This window comes from Oncorhynchus mykiss, chromosome 6 (genome assembly GCF_013265735.2).
Source record: "Oncorhynchus mykiss isolate Arlee chromosome 6, USDA_OmykA_1.1, whole genome shotgun sequence".
Classification (NCBI taxonomy): domain Eukaryota; kingdom Metazoa; phylum Chordata; class Actinopteri; order Salmoniformes; family Salmonidae; genus Oncorhynchus; species Oncorhynchus mykiss.
In genome coordinates, this window is record NC_048570.1 from 32,417,814 (window position 1) to 32,442,941 (window position 25,128).

General features: G+C 45.0%; 1 protein-coding gene across 3 annotated transcripts in view; it reads left to right on the plus strand.

The window, feature by feature from the left end:
* serinc5 (serine incorporator 5) overlaps positions 1–25,128 on the plus strand; it is a 54,788-nt gene that overhangs the window by 3,429 nt on the left and 26,231 nt on the right. For 2 of the 3 annotated variants that reach the window (XM_036979925.1, XM_036979923.1), the window contains exon 2: positions 18,839–19,006. The exons of the other annotated variant lie outside the window; for it this stretch is intronic. In XM_036979925.1, the coding sequence (XP_036835820.1) occupies positions 18,839–19,006 (168 nt within the window). The remainder of the gene's footprint in view (positions 1–18,838; positions 19,007–25,128) is intronic. 3 annotated transcript variants of the gene reach the window in all.

A 25,128-nucleotide genomic window follows, 5' to 3' on the forward strand; every position in this document is an offset into this window, starting at 1 on the left:
CTTAGATTTGCAGTAAATTAAGCACAAACACTTTAGTCAAAATTGTCCTGCTGTACAGGCCATATGCTAATCTGGTCACAGACCCCTATTAGCTTTGTCCCTGTCAACGTGTGTGTGTATTTGTGTTTGTTTTGACAGTGTGTGTATACGTTTGTGTGTGTCTGTGTGTGTGGTCTGCGGGTGGTCTGTTCATTTCCTCCTTGGTTGAATGTGGGGGGGCTGGCTGTTTTGGCTTAGATTAGTATTGGAGAGAAATGGGCCAGAGCTTGACAGAATAGGGACAGAAACGGTGGTGTAGATGGACGCGGAGAGAAGTAGTCTGGGACAGGAGAGTCTGGACCAGGGAGGTGTCTCTGATAGGTGCAGCCGTAACTCTGACCTACGTTGGAAACATAACGTTATGGTGACAAACACAGCAGTGAGAGGTAGGGACACACTGTAGACACACACTGACTCAGCATACACCTGCCTTGCAGTACTAGTTTTGCAGACACACACACCTGCAGCTGACTAACATAAACATCCAGTAGATGTCTGTCACTCCGGGCCTGCCACAGTGCCACATGGCCCCACTCTACATTCAGACACAGATCCCAGGCCGGCTGAGTAGTTTAGCCCATAATAGTAGAGGTCAGGCCTTGGGCAAAGAGATCTGACCCTGGAACAGTGACAGAAGGTTTCCTTCTGAACCAACGTGGCTAAGTAAACAAAGCCATAGTGTAGATATGCATAGTCAGTCTCATAGACTGACTGTCTTCATGTTTAGGAAACAACCCGTGTAGTGATTATGATGAAGTGTCCTTTCAAAACCCCTCTGCCTGTGAGCACAGATGAATACAGGCATCCATAGGAGGAGGGGACTTGAGCTGAGCCCTCAATCAAAACCCAGGATAATGTGGTCTTTGATTGGCTTGGCCTGTACCAGGTATAGCCATTAGAAGACTAGAGTTTGGCTCAGGCTACGATGAGAGCATAGTTGTGGTTGGGAGTAGGACTATGTCTGGAGCTAGTTGCTCTGCTTTAGTTTAGTGTGTGTTTATGTTTGGATGTTTATTTAGCATGTACCCGGATGTGCTGAGGGTCTGCATGTAGAGAGGGTAGTATGATGAAACCCAGTGAAATGCCCGTCTGCTTGGTGCTAATGGAAGCGAGAGAGAAAGAGAGATGTAGACACCTGAGCTGAGCCATAAGGGAGACTAGGCATCTACCACCCCACTATCAGATCAGGGGGGTGGGGTGGGGGGGCAATGTAGCAGATTGTTTTTGTCTCCCCACTTTGGTTCTGAAATCACCATCACCCACCAATTCACTTGTCATTTTTGCAGATTAAGTATTTGAGCTGGTAATGTATCAATATTTATTGCAAAGGAATATATAGAACAACTTTGGATTTCACCCCCATCTCAAAAACGAATGGTCTTCTCCTCTTGCTTCTGACATCCTGTAAGCCTCTCTAAAAGTGACCATATACAGTACACTGATTGTTTAAAGCAAAACTACCAAAACTATTGCTGATGGTGAACCTGAACAATCTAAATAATATCTATTGTAAGCCCCGTTCAGCAGGTAGCTTACTTTTCACTTTCAACAGTGCATAGATATCAATAACCTAGCAAGTTACATAGTTTGTCACACAAACCATTTTAGTATTTGAACGCTGAAGATGCCGCACAGATGTGCAAGATCAGGAAAGGTCAAAGATTTTTTTAAATTGGCCTCAGCTTCATGTTGAATCCACTCTTCCACTGTTTTGTAGCCGTGGTAATTGTAAAAGTGAGGCCTGCATATGACTGAAGCTCCCTGACCCAGTCTGCCCGAAGCGGTAGGACTTTCTTCCCATTCAGCTTCTGGCATTTAGATCCAAACAGTGCACTGCCACCACCACCAGTTCTTCTTTTGACGTCAAAGCCCAAATGTATTGTTGCGTTTTTGATAAATGAAGTGTATACTTTTTTTAAATTATCAACTTTTGCATAAATACTTCCCTTGCATATCTGTGAATCGTTACATCCCTATAAACCGCTGACTCAGCCAGCACTTGACAAGAGATGGTTGCATAATGCATAGGCATACATGTGTTTGATACTTGATATCCATCTCAGATGAAAAAAGCTGCTACACATTGAAGTTTGACATGTAACTAGAGGTATTCCATTGTCTATAACACAGTTATTAGCTAGATGCTTTATCTGTGCGGTTGTGTCGGAGGTAAAGGTAAATATGGCTGTGTAGCAGTGTGTTATGACTGGACCACATTCTTCCTCTGTGTACTGTCTGTCTGTCCGCCTGTGCCTCTGTGTACTGTCTGTCTGTCCGCCTGTGCCTCTGTGGGTCTCTTTTCTTCAGTTTGTTTCTGTCATGGATGCCTCTTGGGTTGCTCAACATTCCCTTTGTCCCTTTCTCTCTCGCTTTCTCTCTCGCTTTCTCACTTCCTTTATACGCCTGTCTTTGTTTAGCGTAACCAGGGGCTGTATTTACCCCGTTAAGGAGTTGGTAAACCTGTGTGTGTGATTGTGTGTATGTGTGATTGTGTGTCCGTGTCAGTGTATAGGAAACAGTTCAGCTTAGAGGTCGACCGATTAATCGGAATGGCCGATTAATTAGGGCCGATTTCAAGTTTTCATAACAACCGGAAATCGGTATTTTTGGACACCGATTTGGCCAATTTTTTAAAAATGTATTATTATTATTTTTTACACCTTTATTTAATCTTCATTTAACTAGGCAAGTCAGTTAAGAACACATTCTTATTTTCAATGACGGCCTAGGAACGGTAGGTTAACTGCCTTGTTCAGGGGCAGAATGACAGATTTTTACCTTGCCAGCTCAGGGATTCAATCTTGCAACCTTACAATTAACTAGTCCAACGCTCCAACCACCTGATTACATTGCACTCCACGAGGAGACTGCCTGTTACGCGAATGCAGTAAGCCAAGGTAAGTTGCTAGCTAGCACTAAACTTATCTTATAAAAAACAATCAATCATAATCACTAATTAACTACACATGGTTGGTGATATTACTAGTTTATTTAGCGTGTGGTTATATGCATATAATCGATGCGGTGCGTATTCGCGAAAAAGGACTGTCTTTACTCCAATGTGTACCTAACCATAAACATCAATGCCTTTCTTAAAATCAATACACAAGTATATATTTTTAAACCTGCATATTTAGTTAATATTGCCTGCTAACATGACTCGTTGCGAACTGTGAAGACTATTTCTTCCTAACAAAGACAGCCAACTTCGCCAAACGGGTGATGATTTAACAGAAGTGCATTTGCGAAAAAAGCACAATCGTTGCACGAATGTACCTAACCATAAACATCAATGCCTTTCTTAAAATCAATACACAGAAGTATATATTTTTTAAACCTGCATATTTAACTAAAAGAAATCCAGGTTAGCAGGCAATATTAACCAGGTGAAATTGTGTCACTTCTTTTGCATTCATTGCACGCAGAGTCAGTGTATATGCAACAGTATGGGCCACCTAATTTGCCAGAATTTTACGTAACTATGACATAACATTGAAGGTTGTGCAATGTAACAGGAATATTTTGACTTAGGGATGCCACCCGTTAGATCAAATAAGGAACGGTTCCGTATTTCACTGAAAGAATATACGTCTTGTTTTCGAGATGATAATTTCCGGATTCGACCATATTAATGACCTAGGCTCGTATTTCTGTGTGTTATTATGTTATAATTAAGTCTATGATTTGCTAGAGCAGACTGACTGAGCGATGGTAGGCACCAGCAGGCTTGTAAGCATTCATTCAAACAGCACTTTCATGCGTTTTGCCAGCAGCTCTTCGCTGTGCTTCAAGCATTGAGCTGTTTATGACTTCAAGCCTATCAACTCCCGAGATTAGGCTGGTGTAACCGATGTGAAATGGCTAGCTAGTTAGCAGGGTGCGCGCTAATAGCGTTTCAGACTTGGAGTGGTTGTTCCTTGCTCTGCATGGGTAACGCTGCTTCAAGGGTGGCTGTTGTCGATGTGTTCCTGGTTCGAGCCCAGGTAGAGGCGAGGAGAGGGACGGAAGCTATACTGTTACACTGGCAATACTAAAGTGCCTATAAGAACATCCAATAGTCAAAAGTATATGAAATACAAATCGTATAGAGAGAAATAGTCCTATAATTCCTATAACAACTTCAACCTAAAACTTCTTACCTGGGAATATTGAAGACTCATGTTTAAAGGAACCACCAGCTTTCATATGTTCTCATGTTCTGAGCAAGGAACTTAAACGTTAGCTTTTTTACATGGCACATATTGCACTTTTACTTTATTTTACAACACTTTGTTTTTGCATTATTTAAACCAAATTGAACATGTTTCATTATTTATTTGAGGCTAAATTGAATTTATTGATGTATTATATTAAGTTTAAATAAGTGTTCATTCAGTAGTGTTGTAATTGTCATTATTACAAATACATTTTTTTTTAATCGTCCGATTAATCGGTATCGGCTTTTTTTTTGGTCCTCCAATAATCGGTATTGGTATTGGCGTTGAAAAATCATTATCGGTCGACCTCTAGTTCAGTGATACATTTCTGCACTGTGCATGTAGCTGCCTAGCTATAGAGAAAATGGAGCTGCTGTCAATCAGGGGAGAAAGTGGCACAGGTCAACTCTACTCTATACTACCCCTAGCCCTGGCTCATAACTCTGTCGGCCCGTGTGTGTGTGTGTGTGTGTGTGTGTGTGTGTCTCAGCCTTCTGTCTTTGTCTTCCTGGGTTTCTGTATGTGGTCACACTGTCATGTACTGTCATGTTGTGTCTTGTTTCTGTCCTTTCCCTTCACCCTGTCTCCCTCTGCTGGTCGTTGTTAGGTTACCTTTTCTCCCCCTCTTTCCCCCAGCTGTGCCTTGTCTCCTCCTAACTACCTCGTCACCCCTTTTCCCACCTGTTCCCTTTTTCCCTCTGATTAGTCCTCTATATCTCTCTCTGTTTCTGCTCCTGTCTTTGTCGGATTCTTGTTTGTGTTGTTCATGCCTGAACCAGACTATCGTCATGTTTGCTGCAACCTTGTCCTGTCCTGTCGGAACCTGCCGGTCCATCTGAGCCTAAGTTTTGTTTTGTTATTAAAGAAGCTCTGTTTACGTTAATTCGCTTTTGGGTCCTCATTCACGCACCGTAACAGAAGAATCCGACCAAGAATGGACCCAGCGACTTCGGATCCTCTCCACTCAGCCGTCGAGATCCAGGGAGCGATGCTAGGCAGACACAAGCAGGAATTGTCTGCTGCTCGACATGCCGTTGAGACCCTGGCCACCCAAGTCTCCAACCTCACAGAACAGGTTCACCATCTCCGCCTCGATCCACCGGCCACTTCCAGGGCTTTCGAATCTCCGGAGCCCAGAATCAATAACCCGCCGTGTTACTCTGGGGAGCCCACTGAATGCCGCTCGTTCCTCACCCAGTGTGATATTGTGTTTTCTCTCCAGCCCAACACTTACTCCAGGAGCACTGCTCGTGTCGCCTACGTCATATCTCTCCTTACTGGACGGGCTCGTGAGTGGGGCACGGCAATCTGGGAGGCAAGGGCTGAGTGTACTAACCAGTATCAGGACTTTAAGGAGGAGATGATACGGGTTTTTGATCGATCTGTTTTTGGGGAGGAGGCTTCCAGGGCCCTGTCTTCCCTATGTCAGGGTAATCGATCCATAACAGACTACTCTATTGAGTTTCGCACTCTTGCTGCCTCCAGTGGCTGGAACGAGCCGGCTTTGCTCGCTCGTTTTCTGGAGGGTCTCCGCGCAGAGGTAAAGGATGAGATTCTCTCCCGGGAGGTTCCTTCCAGCGTGGATTCCTTGATTGAACTCGCTATTCGCATTGAGCGACGGGTTGATCTTCGTCACCGAGCTCGTGGAAAGGAGCTCGCGTTCTCCGTTGCCCCCCTCTCCGCATCACTACCATCTTCCTCTGCCGGCTCGGGTGCTGAGCCTATGCAGCTGGGAGGTATCCGCATCTCGACTAAGGAGAGGGAACGGAGAATCACCAACCGCCTCTGTCTCTATTGCGGTTCTGCTGGTCATTTTGTCACTTCATGTCCAGTAAAAGCCAGAGCTCATCAGTAAGCGGAGGGCTACTGGTGAGCGCTACTACTCCTGTCTCTCCTTCAAGATCCTGCACTACCTTGTCGGTCCATCTACGCTGGACCGGTTCGTCAGCTTCCTGCAGTGCCTTAATAGACTCTGGGGCGGAGGGCTGTTTTATGGACGAGACCTGGGCTCGGGAACATGACATTCCTCTCAGACAGTTAAGGGAGTCCACGGCCTTGTTCGCCCTGGATGGTAGTCCTCTCCCCAGGATTCAGCGTGAGACGCTACCTTTAACCCTCACTGTTTCTGGTAATCATAGCGAAACCATTTCTTTTTTAATTTTTCGTTCACCTTTTACACCTGTTGTTTTGGGCCATCCCTGGCTAGTTTGTCATAATCCTTCCATTAATTGGTCTAGTAATTCTATCCTCTCCTGGAACGTCTCTTGTCATGTGAAATGTTTAATGTCTGCTATCCCTCCTGTTTCCTCTGTCTCTTCTTCACAGGAGGAGCCTGGTGATTTGACAGGGGTGCCGGAGGAATATCACGATCTGCGCACGGTGTTCAGTCGGTCCAGGGCCACCTCTCTTCCTCCACACCGGTCGTATGATTGTAGTATTGATCTCCTTCCGGGAACCACTCCCCCCCGGGGTAGACTATACTCTCTGTCGGCTCCCGAACGTAAGGCTCTCGAAGATTATTTGTCTGTAGCTCTTGCCGCCGGTACCATAGTCCCCTCCTCCTCTCCCGCCGGAGCGGGGTTTTTTTTTGTTAAGAAGAAGGACGGGTCCCTGCGCCCCTGCATAGATTATCGAGGGCTGAATGACATAACAGTGAAGAATCGTTATCCGCTTCCTCTTATGTCTTCAGCCTTCGAGATCCTGCAGGGAGCCAGGTTTTTCACTAAGTTGGACCTTCGTAACGCTTACCATCTCGTGCGCATCAGGGAGGGGGACGAGTGGAAGACGGCGTTTAACACTCCGTTAGGGCACTTTGAATACCGGGTTCTTCCTTTCGGCCTCGCTAACGCTCCAGCTGTCTTTCAGGCATTAGTCAATGATGTCCTGAGAGACATGCTGAACATCTTTGTTTTCGTTTACCTTGACGATATCCTGATTTTTTCACCGTCACTCCAGATTCATGTTCAGCACGTTCGACGTGTCCTCCAGCGCCTTTTAGAGAATTGTCTTTTTGTGAAGGCTGAGAAGTGCTCTTTTCATGCCTCCTCCGTCACATTTCTCGGTTCTGTTATTTCCGCTGAAGGCATTAAGATGGATCCCGCTAAGGTCCAAGCTGTCATTGATTGGCCCGTCCCTAAGTCACGCGTCGAGTTGCAGCGCTTTCTCGGCTTCGCGAACTTCTATCGTCGTTTCATCCGTAATTTCGGTCAGGTGGCAGCCCCTCTCACAGCCCTTACTTCTGTCAAGACGTGCTTTAAGTGGTCCGTTTCCGCCCAGGGAGCTTTTGATCTCCTCAAGAATCGTTTTACATCCGCACCTATCCTTGTTACACCTGACGTCTCTAGACAGTTCATTGTCGAGGTTGACGCGTCAGAGGTGGGCGTGGGAGCCATTCTTTCTCAGCGCTCCTTCTCTGACGACAAGGTCCACCCTTGCGCGTATTTTTCTCATCGCCTGTCGCCGTCGGAACGTAACTATGATGTGGGAAACCGCGAACTGCTCGCCATCCGCTTAGCCCTAGGCGAATGGCGACAGTGGTTGGAGGGGGCGACCGTTCCTTTTGTCGTTTGGACTGACCATAGGAACCTTGAGTACATCCGTTCTGCCAAACGACTTAATGCGCGTCAGGCGCGCTGGGCGCTGTTTTTCGCTCGTTTCGAGTTCATGATTTCTTATCGTCCGGGCTCTAAGAACACCAAGCCTGATGCTTTATCTCGTCTCTTCAGTTCTTCAGTAGCCTCCACTGACCCCGAGGGGATTCTCCCTGAGGGGCGTGTTGTCGGGTTGACTGTCTGGGGAATTGAGAGGCAGGTAAAGCAAGCACTCACTCAAACTCCGTCACCGCGCGCTTGTCCCAGGAACCTTCTTTTCGTTCCCGTTCCTACTCGTCTGGCCGTTCTTCAGTGGGCTCACTCTGCCAAGTTAGCCGGCCACCCTGGCGTTCGGGGTACGCTTGCTTCCATTCGCCAGCGCTTTTGGTGGCCCACCCGGGAGCATGACACGCGTCGCTTCGTGGCTGCTTGTTCGGTCTGCGCGCAGACTAAGTCCGGTAACTCTCCTCCTGCCGGCCGTCTCAGGCCGCTTCCCATTCCCTCTCGACCGTGGTCTCACATCGCCTTAGATTTTGTCACCGGACTGCCTTCGTCAGCGGGGAAGACTGTTATTCTTACGGTTGTCGACAGGTTCTCTAAGGCGGCTCATTTTATTCCCCTTGCTAAGCTTCCTTCTGCTAAAGAGACGGCACAAATCATCATCGAGAATGTTTTCAGAATTCATGGCCTTCCGTCAGACGTCGTTTCGGACAGAGGTCCGCAATTCACGTCTCAATTTTGGAGGGAGTTTTGCCGTTTGATTGGGGCTTCCGTCAGTCTCTCTTCCGGCTTTCACCCCCAGTCTAACGGTCAAGCAGAACGGGCCAATCAGACTATTGGTCGCATCTTACGCAGTCTTTCTTTTCGCAACCCTGCGTCTTGGTCAGAACTAGCTCCCCTGGGCAGAATACGCCCACAACTCGCTTCCTTCGTCTGCGACCGGGCTATCTCCTTTTCAGAGTAGCCTCGGGTACCAGCCTCCGCTGTTCTCATCTCAGTTCGCCGAGTCCAGCGTCCCCTCCGCTCAGGCTTTTGTCCAACGTTGCGAGCGCACCTGGAAGAGGGTCAGGTCTGCACTTTGCCGTTATAGGGCGCAGACTGTGAGGGCTGCTAATAAGCGTAGAACTAAGAGTCCTAGATATTGTCGCGGTCAGAGAGTTTGGCTCTCCACTCAGAACCTTCCCCTTAAGACCACTTCTCGCAAGTTGACCCCGCGGTTCATTGGTCCGTTCCGTATTTCTCGGATCATTAATCCTGTCGCAGTTCGACTTCTTCTTCCGCGATATCTTCGTCGCGTCCACCCGGTCTTCCATGTCTCCTGTGTCAAGCCCGTTCTTCGCGCCCCCGCTCGTCTCCCCCCCCCCCCCCCCCATCCTTGTCGAGGGCGCACCCATCTACAGGGTCCGTAGGATTTTGGACATGCGTCCTCGGGGCCGTGGTCATCAGTACCTAGTAGATTGGGAGGGGTACGGTCCTGAGGAGAGGAGTTGGGTTCCCTCTCGGGACGTGCTGGACCGTGCGCTGATCGATGATTTCCTCCGTTGCCGCCAGGTTTCCTCCTCGAGTGCGCCAGGAGGCGCTCGGTGAGTGGGGGGGTACTGTCATGTACTGTCATGTTGTGTCTTGTTTCTGTCCTTTCCCTTCACCCTGTCTCCCTCTGCTGGTCGTTGTTAGGTTACCTTTTCTCCCCCTCTTTCCCCCAGCTGTGCCTTGTCTCCTCCTAACTACCTCGTCACCCCTTTTCCCACCTGTTCCCTTTTTCCCTCTGATTAGTCCTCTATATCTCTCTCTGTTTCTGCTCCTGTCTTTGTCGGATTCTTGTTTGTGTTGTTCATGCCTGAACCAGACTATCGTCATGTTTGCTGCAACCTTGTCCTGTCCTGTCGGAACCTGCCGGTCCATCTGAGCCTAAGTTTTGTTTTGTTATTAAAGAAGCTCTGTTTACGTTAATTCGCTTTTGGGTCCTCATTCACGCACCGTAACACACATCCTCTCTCGTTCTCTGCAGACACAAAGCGAGGGAGGGAGAGGGTCATAGCCATGGGAAGTAGTTTAAGGGTGGGGTTGCTGCAAATGTTTTCGTAAAACGGGGATGCTGGCTGGCTTGATGTAACCATAGCATGACTTTACATGTAACTGTTGTGTTCAGATACAGTCCTATCCTGATTTGCCGGTGTTGTGTTCTGCTTATTGTTTCACGGTCTGGGTTTGACCTTTGTTTGTGTGTGTGTGTGTGTGTGTGTGCTATTTTGTTGCTATCTCAGTCCTGTAGTGGTATCTCATAGTGTTAGAGATATCCCTCGACCTGGGAACAGCTGTGGGTTTCACACACTCATCTGTCTGTTGTTGTTGTGTCAACCTGCTGATTCATTCTTTTTCAAGCCCTCAATTTTGTAATGATGTCTAAATGCAGTGTGTACACTGAGCATGCAAAACATTATGAATGCCTGCTCTTTCCAAGACACTGACTGATCAGTTGAAACCTGGTGAAAGCTATGATCCCCTATTGATGTCACTTGTTATATATATACAAAAGTATGTGGACACCACGTCAAATTAGTGGATTCGGCTATTTCAGCCACACCCATTGCCGACAAGTGTATAAAATCGAGTGCACAGCCATGCAATCTCCACAGTCAAACATTGGCAGTAGAACGACCTTACTGAAGAGCTTAGTGACTTTCAATGTGGCACCGTCATAGGATGACATCTTTCCAACAAGTCAGTTCGTCAAGTTTCTGCCCTGGTCAACTGTAAGTGCAGTTGTATATGGAAACGTCAAGGAGCAACAACGGCTCAGTTGCGAAGGGGTAGGCCACACAAGCTCACAGAACTGGACCACTGATTGCTGAAGTGTGTAGCGTGTAAAAATTGTCTGTCCTGGGTTGCAACACTCACTACCGAGTTCCAAACTGCCTCTTGAAGCAATGTCAGTGAAATAGGTTTCCATGGACAAGTAGTCGCACACAAGCCTAAGGTCACCATGCGCAATGCCAAGTGTCGGCTGAGGGACCAAACTGAACGATAATAGTGAATGTTATCTGGCTAAGGGATACTCCTTTCTCAAGAAAAAGTATTTCTTTGTGAACAGTTCCTCAGATCTGTGGTTCGTCATGTAAGTTAAGAGGGGTGTATTTTGGCTATAACAGATCTTTGTACTTTTCTGGTGGGACTTTTCAATGGTTCATTAGAGATAGCGCATCATTGAAAGTCAAAAAGGACTATTGCAAAGCTCTTAATAAACAAATATGTAGTTTAAGTGTAACTCCGACTGGTGTGTAGTTTGTAACTCTCCTCATTTGGTAAAGCAGAAAAAGGCCACCACACAAGGCACACCTGTTAATTGAAATGGATTCCAGGTGACTACCTCAAGAAGCTGGTTGAGAGAATGTGCAAGAGTGTGCAAAGCTGTCACCAAGGCAAAGGGTTGATACTTTGAAAAATCTCAAATATAAAATAAATGTCGATTTGTTTAACACTTTTTTGGTTACTACATGATTCCATATGTGTTATCTCATAGTTTGTCTTCACTATTATTCTACAATGTAAAAAATAGTAAAAATAAATAAAAACATTGAATGAGTAGGTGTTTCCAAATGTTTCACTGGTACTGTATGTTTTTAATTAATATTTTTTTTACAGTATTGAAAATCATACAGTCAGTATTTTGAAATACCCCGGTATACGGAATAAACGGTTTATCGCCCAAGCCTAGTTTTGATGTATTTTTAATACCTTTGAAGATTTTGTCTGCTAGATGTTTTTTAAGACCATCTGTTTGACCAGAAATCAAAGCATTCATCTATTCCCATTTTTTTTAACATAAAATTTGGAAAAAAATGATATATGCCTTAATTTCTAAAACATATAGACTCTTAGCTTTCATTTTACACCAAGTTTGATGTGCTTCTATGAACTTCACGTTAGTGCTCATGGGACTTTTTACATGGAATGCACTGAATGAAGTAAATCCAAGGCCAAGCATCCCATTATACTAAAGCTCTGAGTGGCCCACTGGTTTTACACAGAGGAAAATGGGAGACGGTGTGTGTGGGTTTGTGCGTGGACGTATGTATTCACGCATGTGTGGGACTGTGTGCGTCTTTGTGTGAGAACAACAGGGCAGGGTCTCTAGTTTACCGACCCCTTTAGGGAAGGGGCTATCCCATTCCACCCCTAACTCCTGGGACAGCTGAAGGATGGGAGAGGGAGTAAGAGAGTATAACAGAAAGGGAGAGAGAGAGTTGTCATTGTCCCTAGGGTCCAGCGATGGTTGAGTCACAGTGGGGGTTGGTGTGGTGTCATAGGAAGAGGAGTGTGGTTGTGTAGGCTTTTTGTAGAACTGGTAGCCTTGCCATGTAACCCTTTGTGGGTGTAGTGTGTGTGATTGCGTGTGAGTGTGTGGAGGGGGGTATGAGGGTGGTGTGGTTGGGATGAGGGGTGGATGGCTACAGATTGAGGGGTAATAGTTTGGCAGGCTGGCTGCTAATATTGTCTGAACGGGGGCTTCCAAACATACAGGCAGACCACCTGAAGGGAGGGGAGGGTCAGAGTTGGTTGTCATGGCATCTCCATTGTCTCTGTGTGCTGTGGAATGCCTCGGTACGGTAGCTAGCTATTCACTCAGCCCCACTTAGCTCCTCTAGCCCCCTCATTGTCTGTTCGTACCACTGTGTTAGTGTTAGAGCGTCCCCATACACTGGCTCTATTAGATTAGCTAAACGGCTAAATACACACTCACTAAAGACAGCCAACACCCACTCAACCCTTTTTCTACTCCACTTCTTGAGTCTGTGTTGCCTAATTAATTATTATCAAAGAGAGGAACTAATCCCATTTAGTCCTGTGTAGTGTAGTAGAGGATTTAGGCCCAAAATCAACTCCCTACCTCTACACAATATCCTGCACATTACCTCCAGCCCCCACTCGTTGACACTTCCTGTAATACCCCATACACTGGTAGATCTGAAAGAATTTGGTCACGTACACAGTTTAGCAGATGTTATAGCGGGTGCAGCAGTAAAATGTCAAACAGGTACACACATAATCAACTAAAAAGTAGAAAGAACAACAAGGAACGAATCCAATTAACAGTCCAAATAGCACTGTAACAGTAATCCAAATGCAATCTTTACGTATCTACACCGGATGAATTTGCACTATATGTCCTAGGAATCATATGTACAGCAGTAGATACTGTATATTAGAGTGAGCTACACAATACTGTACATATAAAGTGGGTCAACAGTATGTCAACTTTAAAGTGACCAGTGACTGTTAGGGTTGCACATTTTGGGGAATATTCAGAGGTGGAAACTTTCCGTGGGAATTAGCAAAATATATGGAAATTTAACGGAAATATATGCAAATTAATATTACCACTATTTAAATGTTTTTTTGCATTGGATATATTTACCATATCATATGGAGACAAATATAAACCTTTTAACTTTTAAATCATAAGTAGACATAATTGCAAATTATTAAAATCTTCCAATAGAAAAATTAAAATAATAATTTAGTTACGAATTGAACTTTAATTAAATGAGTTGACTCTTCACATGGGAGGATTTCACTGAACAACAAAAGAAAGGGAAGATTGACTGATCCCCAATGATCCTTCGCATCTCCCAAAAATGTTTTCAACATACATCTGTAAAATTATAGTCTAGAAACTAAAGCTTTGGTTGTTATCCTCTCAGGCTTCCATGTCTTCTCCCTGGACCTTCTCAATGTCCACCTCTTGAACATTAAATTTCACCTCGAGAGGTGTCAGAGTCAGCCTCTGAGGCCTCATCTTCACTGTCACTTTCCAACCTTGTTGAGGATGGCTCGTTGTCAGGCTCAAAGAGCCTAAAATTTGTCTGGATTGCCACCAATTTTTCAATCCTTGTATTGGTCAACCTGTTGCATGCTTTGGTGTGTGTTTTCCCAAAAAAGCACCAGTTGCGCTCTGAGGCATCTGATGTTGGTGGGATTTGGAGGATGATGGAGGCAACAGGGGAAAGAGCCTCAGATCCACAAAGTCCCTTCCACCAGGTGGCTGATGAGATATGTTTTGACGATAGATGCCATATTACATCTCCATCCCAAAGCCCTTGCTGGGAAGTGTACTTCACCAGACTGCCAAGAACCAGGCCAAGGTGGCGAGACACGGTAGTGATGACACCATAGGCCTTGTTGATCTCTGCACCAGACAGGATGCTCTTGCCAGCATGCTTGGGGTCCAACATGTACGTTGCGGCGTGTATGGGATTCAGGCAGAAGTATTCACGCCTTTTGATGTATTTCAGAATTGCAGTTTCCTCTGCTTGGACCAACAGTGAAGTGGGCAGGGCCGAACGGATTTCTTCTCTTACATCTGCAAGCAGAGTGAACATCAGACAGGATGGCATTGTCTCCCTCAATCCGTGCAATGGCTACTGCTACAGGTTTCAGGAGTTTCAGGCTGCTTACCACTCTCTCCTAAAATACATTATACAGGAGGATCCTCTTGATGGGGCTGTCCATATCAGCAGACTGTGATATGGCCATTTCTTGGAGAGACTCTTTCTCCTCCAGGAGGCTGTGAAACCACCCCAACGGATGTTGCTGGACAGTTTCAATGTGATGCTCTTATTCTTCTCACTTTGCTTGGTGAGGTAGATTGCTGCTATAACTTGATGACCCTTCACATACCTAACCATTTCTTTGACTCTCTTGTAGAGTGTATCCATTGTTGTGAACTCTGCATCCAGCAAATTAGTAAATATATAATGTCTGCTTGAAGGGGTGTATGCTGGGCGAAGAAAATTAAGAAATCTCTTCCAATACACATTGCCTGTGCGCATCAGAGGTGAACCAGTTGCATACACAGCTCGAGCAAGACATTCATCAGCATTTCTCTTACTACCTTCCTCCAAAACCTTCTGATTCCAGGAAGAACATGAGCTGTTGCTATCGATAAGGTATCTGATTCATCATTTTCACCTTGAATAGAAGTAGAAGTACTTTTGTCAGAGGTTGCTTGTTGTGAGCGCAGAGGGGACTTTATGCACTTGGCCAGATGATTCTGCAACTTGTTACATTCTTCACATATGATCTGGCACAGTATTTGCAAATGTACACAGCTTTTCCTTCTACATTAGCTGCAGTTAAATGTCTCCACACATCAGATAGTGCCCGTGGAATTTTCCTGTAAAGATTAGAAAGAAATTACTAAAACAAATAAAAAATACAATTCCATGTACAGATAAATAGTTAAACAGTTAGATTAAACAACTCCTTTGTAAGATACATGTTTTTAAATGAAATGTGTATGGAAACAGGTGAATTAACACTCCTCAGTTAGAAGGCTCAAGCAAGCTAAAACCCACATGGTAGCAAAACCTAACTAGCAGAAGTTGTTAACAAGTTTGAAATTATTTAAACACACTTTGCTGTAGGCTACTATTTACTAGTTAACAAACAATCATGCATGTCATATAAAATATATTCACCCCACCCAGTATTGTAATCAAAACTGGCCAGAAAGCATGTAGCCCTTGGCTCAGACAGTGTAGTAGTGTGGGCTCAATAGCATCTTATTAGTGTGCAAGATCTTGAAAATCAGCTGTACATGTGATGGAAGAATGCATTGTGCATGCAGAGGGTTGCAACTCCATTGAATTGAGGATAGTTTAACAAAATATGCCACAAGACCTAGAGTTGCCTTATGTGTATCCCACAAAAAAGGTTCACTGTTATAAGCTAACTTTTTTTGAGGAATTTAGGAAAAATTCCCCAAATTCCTGGGCTTACCTTCCCATGGAAAGTTTCCGAAAATTTCCCGGAAAGTTTCCGACCCTTTGCAAACCTAATGACTGTAGGGTATGTACTGTACATAGGGCAGCGGTCACTAAGGTACAGGGTAGACGTAGTAGCCGGCTAGTGACAGTGTCTGAAGTTCAGGTCAGGGTACTGGGCAGAGGCCGACTAGTGGTGGAAGATAGAAGCTGTTTACCAGTCTCTTGGTCCTAACTTTGATGCACCTGTACCGTCTCTGCCTTCTAGATGGTAGCGTGTGAACAGGCTGTGGCTGGGGTCCTTGATGATCATCTTGGCCTTCCTGTGACACTGAGTGCTGTAGATGTCCTGGTGGACAGGCAGTGTGCCCCTGATATTGTGTTGAGCTAACCACACCACCCTCTGGAGAGCCCTGTGGTTGCGGTGGGTGCAATTGCCGTACCAGGCGGTGATACAGCCCGACAGGATGCTCTCTGTAGAAGTTTGTGAGGGTCTTATGGCCCGGGGCCAAGCCAAATTCTTTCAGCCTCCTGATGTTGAAGAGGTTCTGTTGCGCCTTCTTCACCACACTGTCTGTGTGAAGGAACCATTTCAGGTTGTCGAACTTGACGTTTTTGACCCTCTCCTCTGCTCCCCCATCGATGTGGATGTCTCCTGAAGTCCCCGATCAGCTCGTTTTAAATTTAAGGGAGAGGTTATTTTCCTGGCACCACTCTGTGAGGGCTCTCCTCGTTGTTGGTAATCAGGCGTACATACCACTGTTGTATCGTCGGAAAACTTGAAAATTGAGTTGGAGACGTGTGGCAATGCAGTCATAGGTGAATAGGGTGTACAGGAGGGGGCTGATTCTCCTACCCATCAAACCCGTGCTGTTGAAACTGAAGCCTCTAAAGCTACCAATCACCACACAGAGATGGGCCTGTTCTGTCTAACTGCTCTCATAAAGCAGAGGCCTTGTCTTCTTTTCTGAAGGAGGGAGCTGGATAATTATACACCATACTGAGATACTCTCCTTTATTCCTCTAGTTAGAACCCCACCCTCTTGCTGTTCCGTTCTCTAGCCTAAAGATTTCCAATAGATCCTACAGAATACACACAGATGTGATGAGGAAGTTAGGGTGGGTTTGCACTGAGCTTCAGTACTGGGGGACAAAAACAGTGTGCACAAGATCCTTTTCTGATCCCATGCCTGTCTTTTCCTCTCATGTCTCTCTTACATGATACATTCTTATAAATAAACAGACGGGATTTAGACCTACAGAAGCCTACAGAGTTTGTGACATAGTCTATTATATGGGAGTAAACTATCCTACCATCTGAGATGCCTCTGTCTGTTGCATAATCTGTTTGTAATACAAAAGGGACACAAGCCAGTCTATCTAACCCTACGCAGTAAAACGCATGTGTTTGTAACGGTCTGATGTGTTCTGTTCCAGTGCTAATGACCAACTGGTAGATGCTTATTTATAAAACCCTCTTAGTTCCTCACTCCACCCTATCTGAGATATCAACTGCAGCAATGTCTGATTTTCAAGGTAGGCTATTCCATGATGACTGAATTGCACATTGTAAATATTCAACCAGGCCTGGCATTATGGGCAGGCCTTAGGGACCTTGGCCCGCCTTACGGTACCTCATTGCCTTTCCAAATAAAATATTGGTCATTTATTTGACAGAGGCGCGCCCGACAGAAAAACGCATCAATCTCAGCGCCTGTCTGTCTCAGTATGTGTTGACCATGTATCTGATGCTGTCTGGACCAAAAGAATATGGCTTGTCATGCTATTCCTGGCCAGACAGCATCAGATACATTGGGCGCTGTTTTCGCTCGTTTGGATGCTTTCTCCGGTGATATAGTGTCAGCAGAGAGGAAGAGGCGAAGCGAGAGGGCTCACTTTCCACAAAATCTGTCCAATGTAAGCCCAACTAGTTTATATGGGAATAATGTGCAGACTTAAGCTTGTCACCTGCCTTCCCGCCTTTAGGACAAAGACTGCCATTGTTAGGGCGGAGACATGATGATCTCATCATTATATATAGACCCATTATATATAGATTCACTGGGTATGGTGGGGACATGCCCCCCAATTCTGAAATTGCATTTTAGAATTGGAATGTGAAGCAAAACGGTGTGTGCTTTAGGACCATGGGGACGTCTCCAAGCGATCGGGTAGGCTGTTTGCAGTGTAAAATAATAATCATAAAATGAAGAAAACAAAGTCCCCCCCACCAAAGTTGTGCCCCTGTACAGCTCTCTGGTTTCAGCCTCTTGCGAATTGGAAAGGAAAGTTGGCAGGTGCACAGTGCACCGTTAGGATGGTGGATTGCCCTAAAGTAAATTGATGTTTCATCAAAATTATCTAAATAATATCATTCAAAATACTTCACCAGCCTTTAAAATATGTGTGAAGATAATGTGTCTTAAGTATAATTTAAAACGTTGCATCAAGAAGAAGGGGAGGGGGGTTTGGCGAAGATATGGTGCGTCTCTCTCGACATAGCAAGCAAACAGCTTCCGGAATCCATCTGTTTTTGAATCAATTATATAGCCTAGATTAAAAATGACATTATTACAGTATATTCCTTCACTGGCCCAAGCTGCACACTGACGGGGATGATAGACCGGGCCAGAGGGTTTCAAATCCTCCCTATATGTCGAGCCCTTACACACACAGACAGGAGCATCCCTGTGCCTTTGTTGCCTTTTCAGAAAGTTGGTTTAATTTTGGTTAATTGCACATTACCGGTTGAATAAATCAGGAATAAAATTTTAAAAAACTGTATTTTTTTTCACTGGGACCCTCGAACCAATTTAAAATGTGTGTCGCACTGCCAAGCCAAACAGTCACAAATGCGACTGCAGTATCGAACCCTGTCGTGCTCTGTACTCTACCAGCCAGGGTTCTGCTGAAGCTGCTACTGCTCTAAACCCTGTTGCCAGGCTCAACCACTTAGCTGCATCAAGGCCCCCCTCCTCCCTCTCTCTGTGCAGTGCATTTCCCCTCCTTGAGTTGTAAGCAGAAGTTACTGGGTCTGATTACATTGTTATAGGGATGGATTCCCCCTTCACAGATGAAGCCTAGTGCTGGACATAACTTATTTTTTTTTATCTCAATGGAGAATCTCCTTTGAAAATGCTTTTTAATCCAGGACGAGGTATAATCTGTGTCGGGGATACCGCCCCATAATGGTATTGAGCATAATGACATTCTACTGTATCGGTGCCTCTCCTCCTCTCTCCTGGTGTAGCTGGCGTGCTGCTGTGGCTCGGCAGGCTGCTCCTGTTGTTGTGGCTGCTGTCCTAAAATCAAGCAGTCCACATCGACACGCTTCATGTATGCCCTCTACTTCCTCCTCGTCACCGTCATCTGTGTCGTCATGATGTCACCCACCGTGGAGCAGGAGATGAGGGACCACGTGAGTATGCGGACGATCGCATGTAGACAGTCACACCCGCACGCACACACACACACACACACACCCGCACCCGCACACACACACACACACACACACACACACACACACACACACCCGCACGCACACACACACACGCACGCACACACACACACACCCGCGCGCACACACACACACACACACACACCCGCGCGCACACAAACACACGCACGCACGCACACACACACACACACTCTGCTCTACACGCACGCACGCACACACACACACACACACACCCGCACACACACACACACACACACACACACACACTCTGCTCTACACGCACGCACGCACACACACACACACACACACACACACACACACACACACACACACACACACCCGCACACACACACACACACACACACACTCTGCTCTACATGCATGCTCACACACATGAAACATGCTCACACCACCTAAATGTCTGGTCTTGTCTCGTATCCGGCCTTGATGTTGTTTTAGGCACAGAGACCCAGTAAATCTCTAGAATAGTTTTGGACGCTCTAAACTCCACATCAACCCTGTAATAAAGCCTTCCCTGGAAGAGTGGAGCGGTTCTATGGAAAAGGCTGCTGTGTGTCATTTCCTGTGTGTGTAATTGTACGGTAGTTAGGATGGCCTAGTTTAGTGCAGGCTGCCACGGGGGCTAACACAGAGTTACAGCCTCCCTCAGTGTGCTCTGTCCTGCTGCCAGTTCACTCCTGACTACAAGAGGAACGTGGCATGTACAGTAAACCCCACAGGTCAGTTACTACACCCTAGCTCAGTTATTCCAAATATATGTCCATGTACTGTAGGCTACATCTATTTATCAGGATACTCTACCAAGTTAATGCTTCATTCTCTGTCGGCCCCAGCTCAGTTAGTACAGAGGGCTCCAGTCTCCACATGGGCAGGTGAAGGCCACAGGTGTGAGGCTGCGAGGTGGTTATTATTCACAGAGGGAGGGTAGGGACTAGGGAGCTGAGTGAAAGAGGGAACGCCACGGTGCTATTCAGCGTTTCCTGGGTGTGTGCTTCTCTTTCTTCAGTATTATGGTGTTCTGTCTTTGCTGTGAGAAAGCTGCCACTTTCCGAATGGCTTTACTGCCCCAGACTGATCCTCTCTGTGGACTCTTAGCCAGTTGTTATTATAGAGAAAAGTCTTAGTAGCGCTCTGTTTGTTTGATCCACCCATTGTGAAAGTATTGTCTCGTGGGTTTGGACCGGTGCTGGAGCTGGGTCAGGAGTTGGGTCAGGAGCTGGGTCAGGAGCTGGAGCTGGGTCAGGAGCTGGAGCTGGGTCGGGAGCTGGAGCTAGGTCAGGAGCTGTAGTAGGGTCAGGAGTTGGAGCTGGGTCAGGAGCTGTAGTAGGGTCGGGAGCTGTAGTAGGGTCAGGAGCTGGGTCAGGAGCTGGAGCTGGGTCGGGAGCTGTAGTAGGGTTGGGAGCTGGGTCAGGAGCTGGAGCTGGGTCGGGAGCTGGGTCAGGAGCTTGGTCGGGAGCTGGGTCAGGAGCTGGGTCGGGAGCTGGGTCGGGAGCTAGCTCAGGAGCTGGGTCAGGAGCTTGGTCAGGAGCTGGGTCAGGAGCTGGGTCAGGAGCTGGGTCGGGAGCTGGAGATGGGCCAGGAGCTGCAATAGGGGGTTTCCCTTCTGGATGAGATTCCCTCTAAAATGAGCCTAGCCCTTCATGAGCTAATTATGTTATCTTTCTCTGTCTCTCCGATGGGGATGTTATTATGCCTCATTGTAACAAAATACTATTACAACACTTTTCTACGTGTCATCTGGCTTGGTAAATAGGAGAGCGTGTCACTCTTGTTGACATGGTCTGTAGAGAGTGCAGCAGTGACACACAAGATCAACATGGTTTTGGCTGAAAACTATAACCAGCTTTAGTTCTAGGAAATAACACTAATTGTTTATCATATTAACTATTCAATTGTATTGGGATCCCCATTAGCCGACGCCAACATTTAAAAACATGAACATAGACATTACAGACTTACATTACTACATATCTGTACATAGGCCTTAACTAGGTTAACTGGGTCAGACAGGCATTGTTTTGTGAGGTGTTGTTGTATTGTTTTTTTAAAGATAATTTTGCTGTTTGCTTGAGTCATTTGAGATGGAAGGGAATTCGGGTGATCATGGCTCTATACAACACTAGCTATATAATAACTATCATATTATAAGACCAAAGTAGGGCAGAGTGAGCGTCAGTGAGATCTCTTTTCCTCTCCCTATTGTATTTCCAAGTTGACCACCACTCAGACCAATCAGACTGTTTTACTATGGCACTGATTGGGACTACTCTACCACTGATAGAGCTGTCAAAGACTCTCTCGCTCTCTCTCTCTCTATGTCTGTCTGTGTCTCTCTTTCTGGGTCTCTTTCTCTCTCTATGTCTCTCTATATGTCTCTCTCTCTCTATGTCTCTCTAGGTCTCTCTCTCTCTATATGTCTCTCTCTCTAGGTCTCTCTCTAGGTCTCTCTCTCTCTATGTCTCTCTCTCTCTATGTCTCTCTCTCTCTCTCTGTATAGAGCATACCCCTTGCTTTGTATCTCCATATGAAACAGATGTTTCACACACACACACACACACACACACACACTTGCACACACGAACACACCATTGGCGATTTTAGCATGTAAATCTTGGTGTGGCAAACATGCATGTCAGCAAAACCACTACACAATTATTAGGGTGAGGCACACGGGCTACTTACAGCTTACTACACAACATAGTGAACATCCTACCCTTCTGTGTCCTACTACTCTGTATCCTACTATGTATCCTACTACTCTCTATCCTATTACTCTGTATCCTACTCTGTATCGTACTACTCTGTATCCTACTACACTGTATCCTACTACACTGAATCCTACTACTCTGTATCCTACTACTCTGTATCTTACTACTCTGTATCCTACTAGTCTGTATGCTACTCTGTATCCTACTGCTCCTGTATCCTACTACGCTTTGTCTGCAGTGGCTGTGGTGCTGCACTTTAACTTCTTAAGGTATAGGGGGCAGCATTTTCACTTTTGGATAAATAGCGTGCCCAATTCCAACTTCCTGCTACTCATGCCAAGAATATAAGATATGCATATTATTAGTAGATTTGGATAGAAAACACTCTGAAGTTTCTAAAACTGTTTGAATCATGTCTGTGAGTATAACAGAACTTATGTAGCAGGCAAAACCCAGAGGACTAACCGTTCAGATTCTTTTTTTTGTGGTCTCTGTCTGTTCAGTGAGTTCTCAATGGGAAACGATATTTCTTAGGAACTTGTTTTCAGTTCCTACCGCTTCCACTGGATGTCACCAGTCTTTGGTAGAGGTTATTCCTATGTGCAATGAAGAAGTACGGCCATCTAGGAACTGCATAACACTGTTGAGAGTTACGCAAGACTTGAAAAGTAGCTTGGTTTGTTGTCTTCCTGTATTGAACACAGATAGAGCCGTCTTCAATTTGATTGATTATTAACGTTTAAGAATACCTAAAGTTGTATTACAAAAGTAGTTTGAAATGTTTTGGCAAAGTTTACAGGCAACTTTTGAGATATTTTGTAGTGACGTTGCGCAATTTGGAAGCTGTTTTTTTTCTGGATCAAACGCGCCAAATAAATTGACATTTTGGGTATATATGGACGGAATTAATTGAACAAAAGGACCAATTGTGATGTTTATGGGACATATTGGAGTGCCATCAAAATAAGCTTGTCAAAGGTAATGCATGTTTTATATTTTATTTCTGCGTTTTGTGTAGCGCCTGCAGGGTTGAAATATGCTACCCTCTTTACTGTTGTGCGATCATCAGATAATAGCTTTTTAAAATCTGACATGTTGGCTGGATTCACAACGAGTGTAGCTTTAATTTAGTATCTTACATGTGTGATTTAATGAATGTTTGATTTTTATATCATTTTATTTGAATTTGCCGCGCTGCATTTTCCGCAAGCGTCCCCTATACCATCAGAAGTTAACAGCTCTATCCAGTGACTGCTTGACGATATTACAGTCATGCTGGGGGTTTCAGACTCAACCAATTATCTGCCAAGATGAACAGTTAGGTGCCCTGATTGACGTAGACTGAAGGACGTTTTAAGGTTTTTGTTAGTTTGTTTTGATAGAGCAGTAGTACGTAGTACTTGTGTACCAGTACGCTGCTACAGAGGTTTAACCACGCTGGTTTAAAATATTTTCTAGAGTCTCCCTCCTCCCAGCGTTGAAGCAGCTCTTTTGGTTTCCCGTAGACATTACTCAAGTGACTATTGTTCTGGCTTTCTAACTCTCATTCACTTTCTATAGGCATACTCCTCTCTCGCTTTCTCTCTCTCTTTCTCGCTATCTCTCTCTCTAGCTCTCTCATTAGCTCTCTCTCTCGCGCGCGCTCTCTCAATATCTCTTGCTTTCTCTCGCTCTCTCTCTCTCTAGCTCTCACTCTCTCTCTAGCTCTCGCTCTCTCGCTCTAGTTCTCGCTCTCACTCTCTCTTTCTCTCTCTCTCTCTCTCTCTCTCTCTCTCTCTCACTCTCTCTCTCTCTCTCTCTCTCTCTCTCTCTCTCTCTCTCTCTCTCTCTCTCTCTCTCTCTCTCTCCTGCTCTTTCTGTTTCATTTGTTGTCTCTGCTGAGAGCAGGCTGGTAATTTATTCCTCTATGTCTTTGTTTGTTGTGGCTGACAGCCTCAGTAACAGGTCGGAAAGAAAGAGGGGTTGGTGTCGCTGCATGTTCCATTAGAAGTGTGACACTCAGAATGTAACCTATTAGGTCGACACTGTCTGAAGCCTGAGGGCGTCCTGCTTCCTCTAGAGCAGGGGAGTCAAAACATCTCAGTCAACATTAAAATGACTAAAACCAAACTGAAACAGTGTAGAAATGATAATGGACCTACATCTATAGTCTCTTTACTCTGTCCAGCTTGATAACAGTCATTATAGTATCTTTACTCTGTCCAGCTTGATAACAGTCATTATAGTCTCTTTACTCTGTCCAGCTTGATAACAGTCATTATAGTCTCTTTACTCTGTCCAGCTTGATAACAGTCATTATAGTATCTTTACTCTGTCCAGCTTGATAACAGTCATTATAGTCTCTTTACTCTGTCCAGCTTGATAACAGTCATTATAGTATCTTTACTCTGTCCAGCTTGATAACAGTCATTATAGTATCTTTACTCTGTCCAGCTTGATAACAGTCATTATAGTATCTTTACTCTGTCCAGCTTGATAACAGTCATTATAGTATCTTTACTCTGTCCAGCTTGATAACAGTCATTATAGTATCTTTACTCTGTCCAGCTTGATAACAGTCATTATAGTCTCTTTACTCTGTCCAGCTTGATAACAGTCATTATAGTCTCTTTACTCTGTCCAGCTTGCTAACAGTCATTATAGTATCTTTACTCTGTCCAGCTTGCTAACAGTCATTATAGTATCTTTACTCTGTCCAACTTGATAACAGTTATTATAGTATCTTTACTCTGTCCAGCTTGCTAACAGTCATTATAGTATCTTTACTCTGTCCAGCTTGCTAACAGTCATTATAGTATCTTTACTCTGTCCAGCTTGATAACAGTCATTATAGTATCTTTACTCTGTCCGGCTTGTTAACAGTCATTATAGTATCTTTACTCTGTCCAGCTTGATAACAGTCATTATAGTATCTTTACTCTGTCCAGCTTGATAACAGTCATTATAGTCTCTTTACTCTGTCCAGCTTGATAACAGTCATTATAGTATCTTTACTCTGTCCAGCTTGATAACAGTCATTATAGTATCTTTACTCTGTCCAGCTTGATAACAGTCATTATAGTCTCTTTACTCTGTCCAGCTTGATAACAGTCATTATAGTATCTTTACTCTGTCCAGCTTGATAACAGTCATTATAGTATCTTTACTCTGTCCAGCTTGATAACAGTCATTATAGTCTCTTTACTCTGTCCAGCTTGATAACAGTCATTATAGTCTCTTTACTCTGTCCAGCTTGCTAACAGTCATTATAGTATCTTTACTCTGTCCAGCTTGCTAACAGTCATTATAGTATCTTTACTCTGTCCAACTTGATAACAATCATTATAGTATCTTTACTCTGTCCAGCTTGCTAAC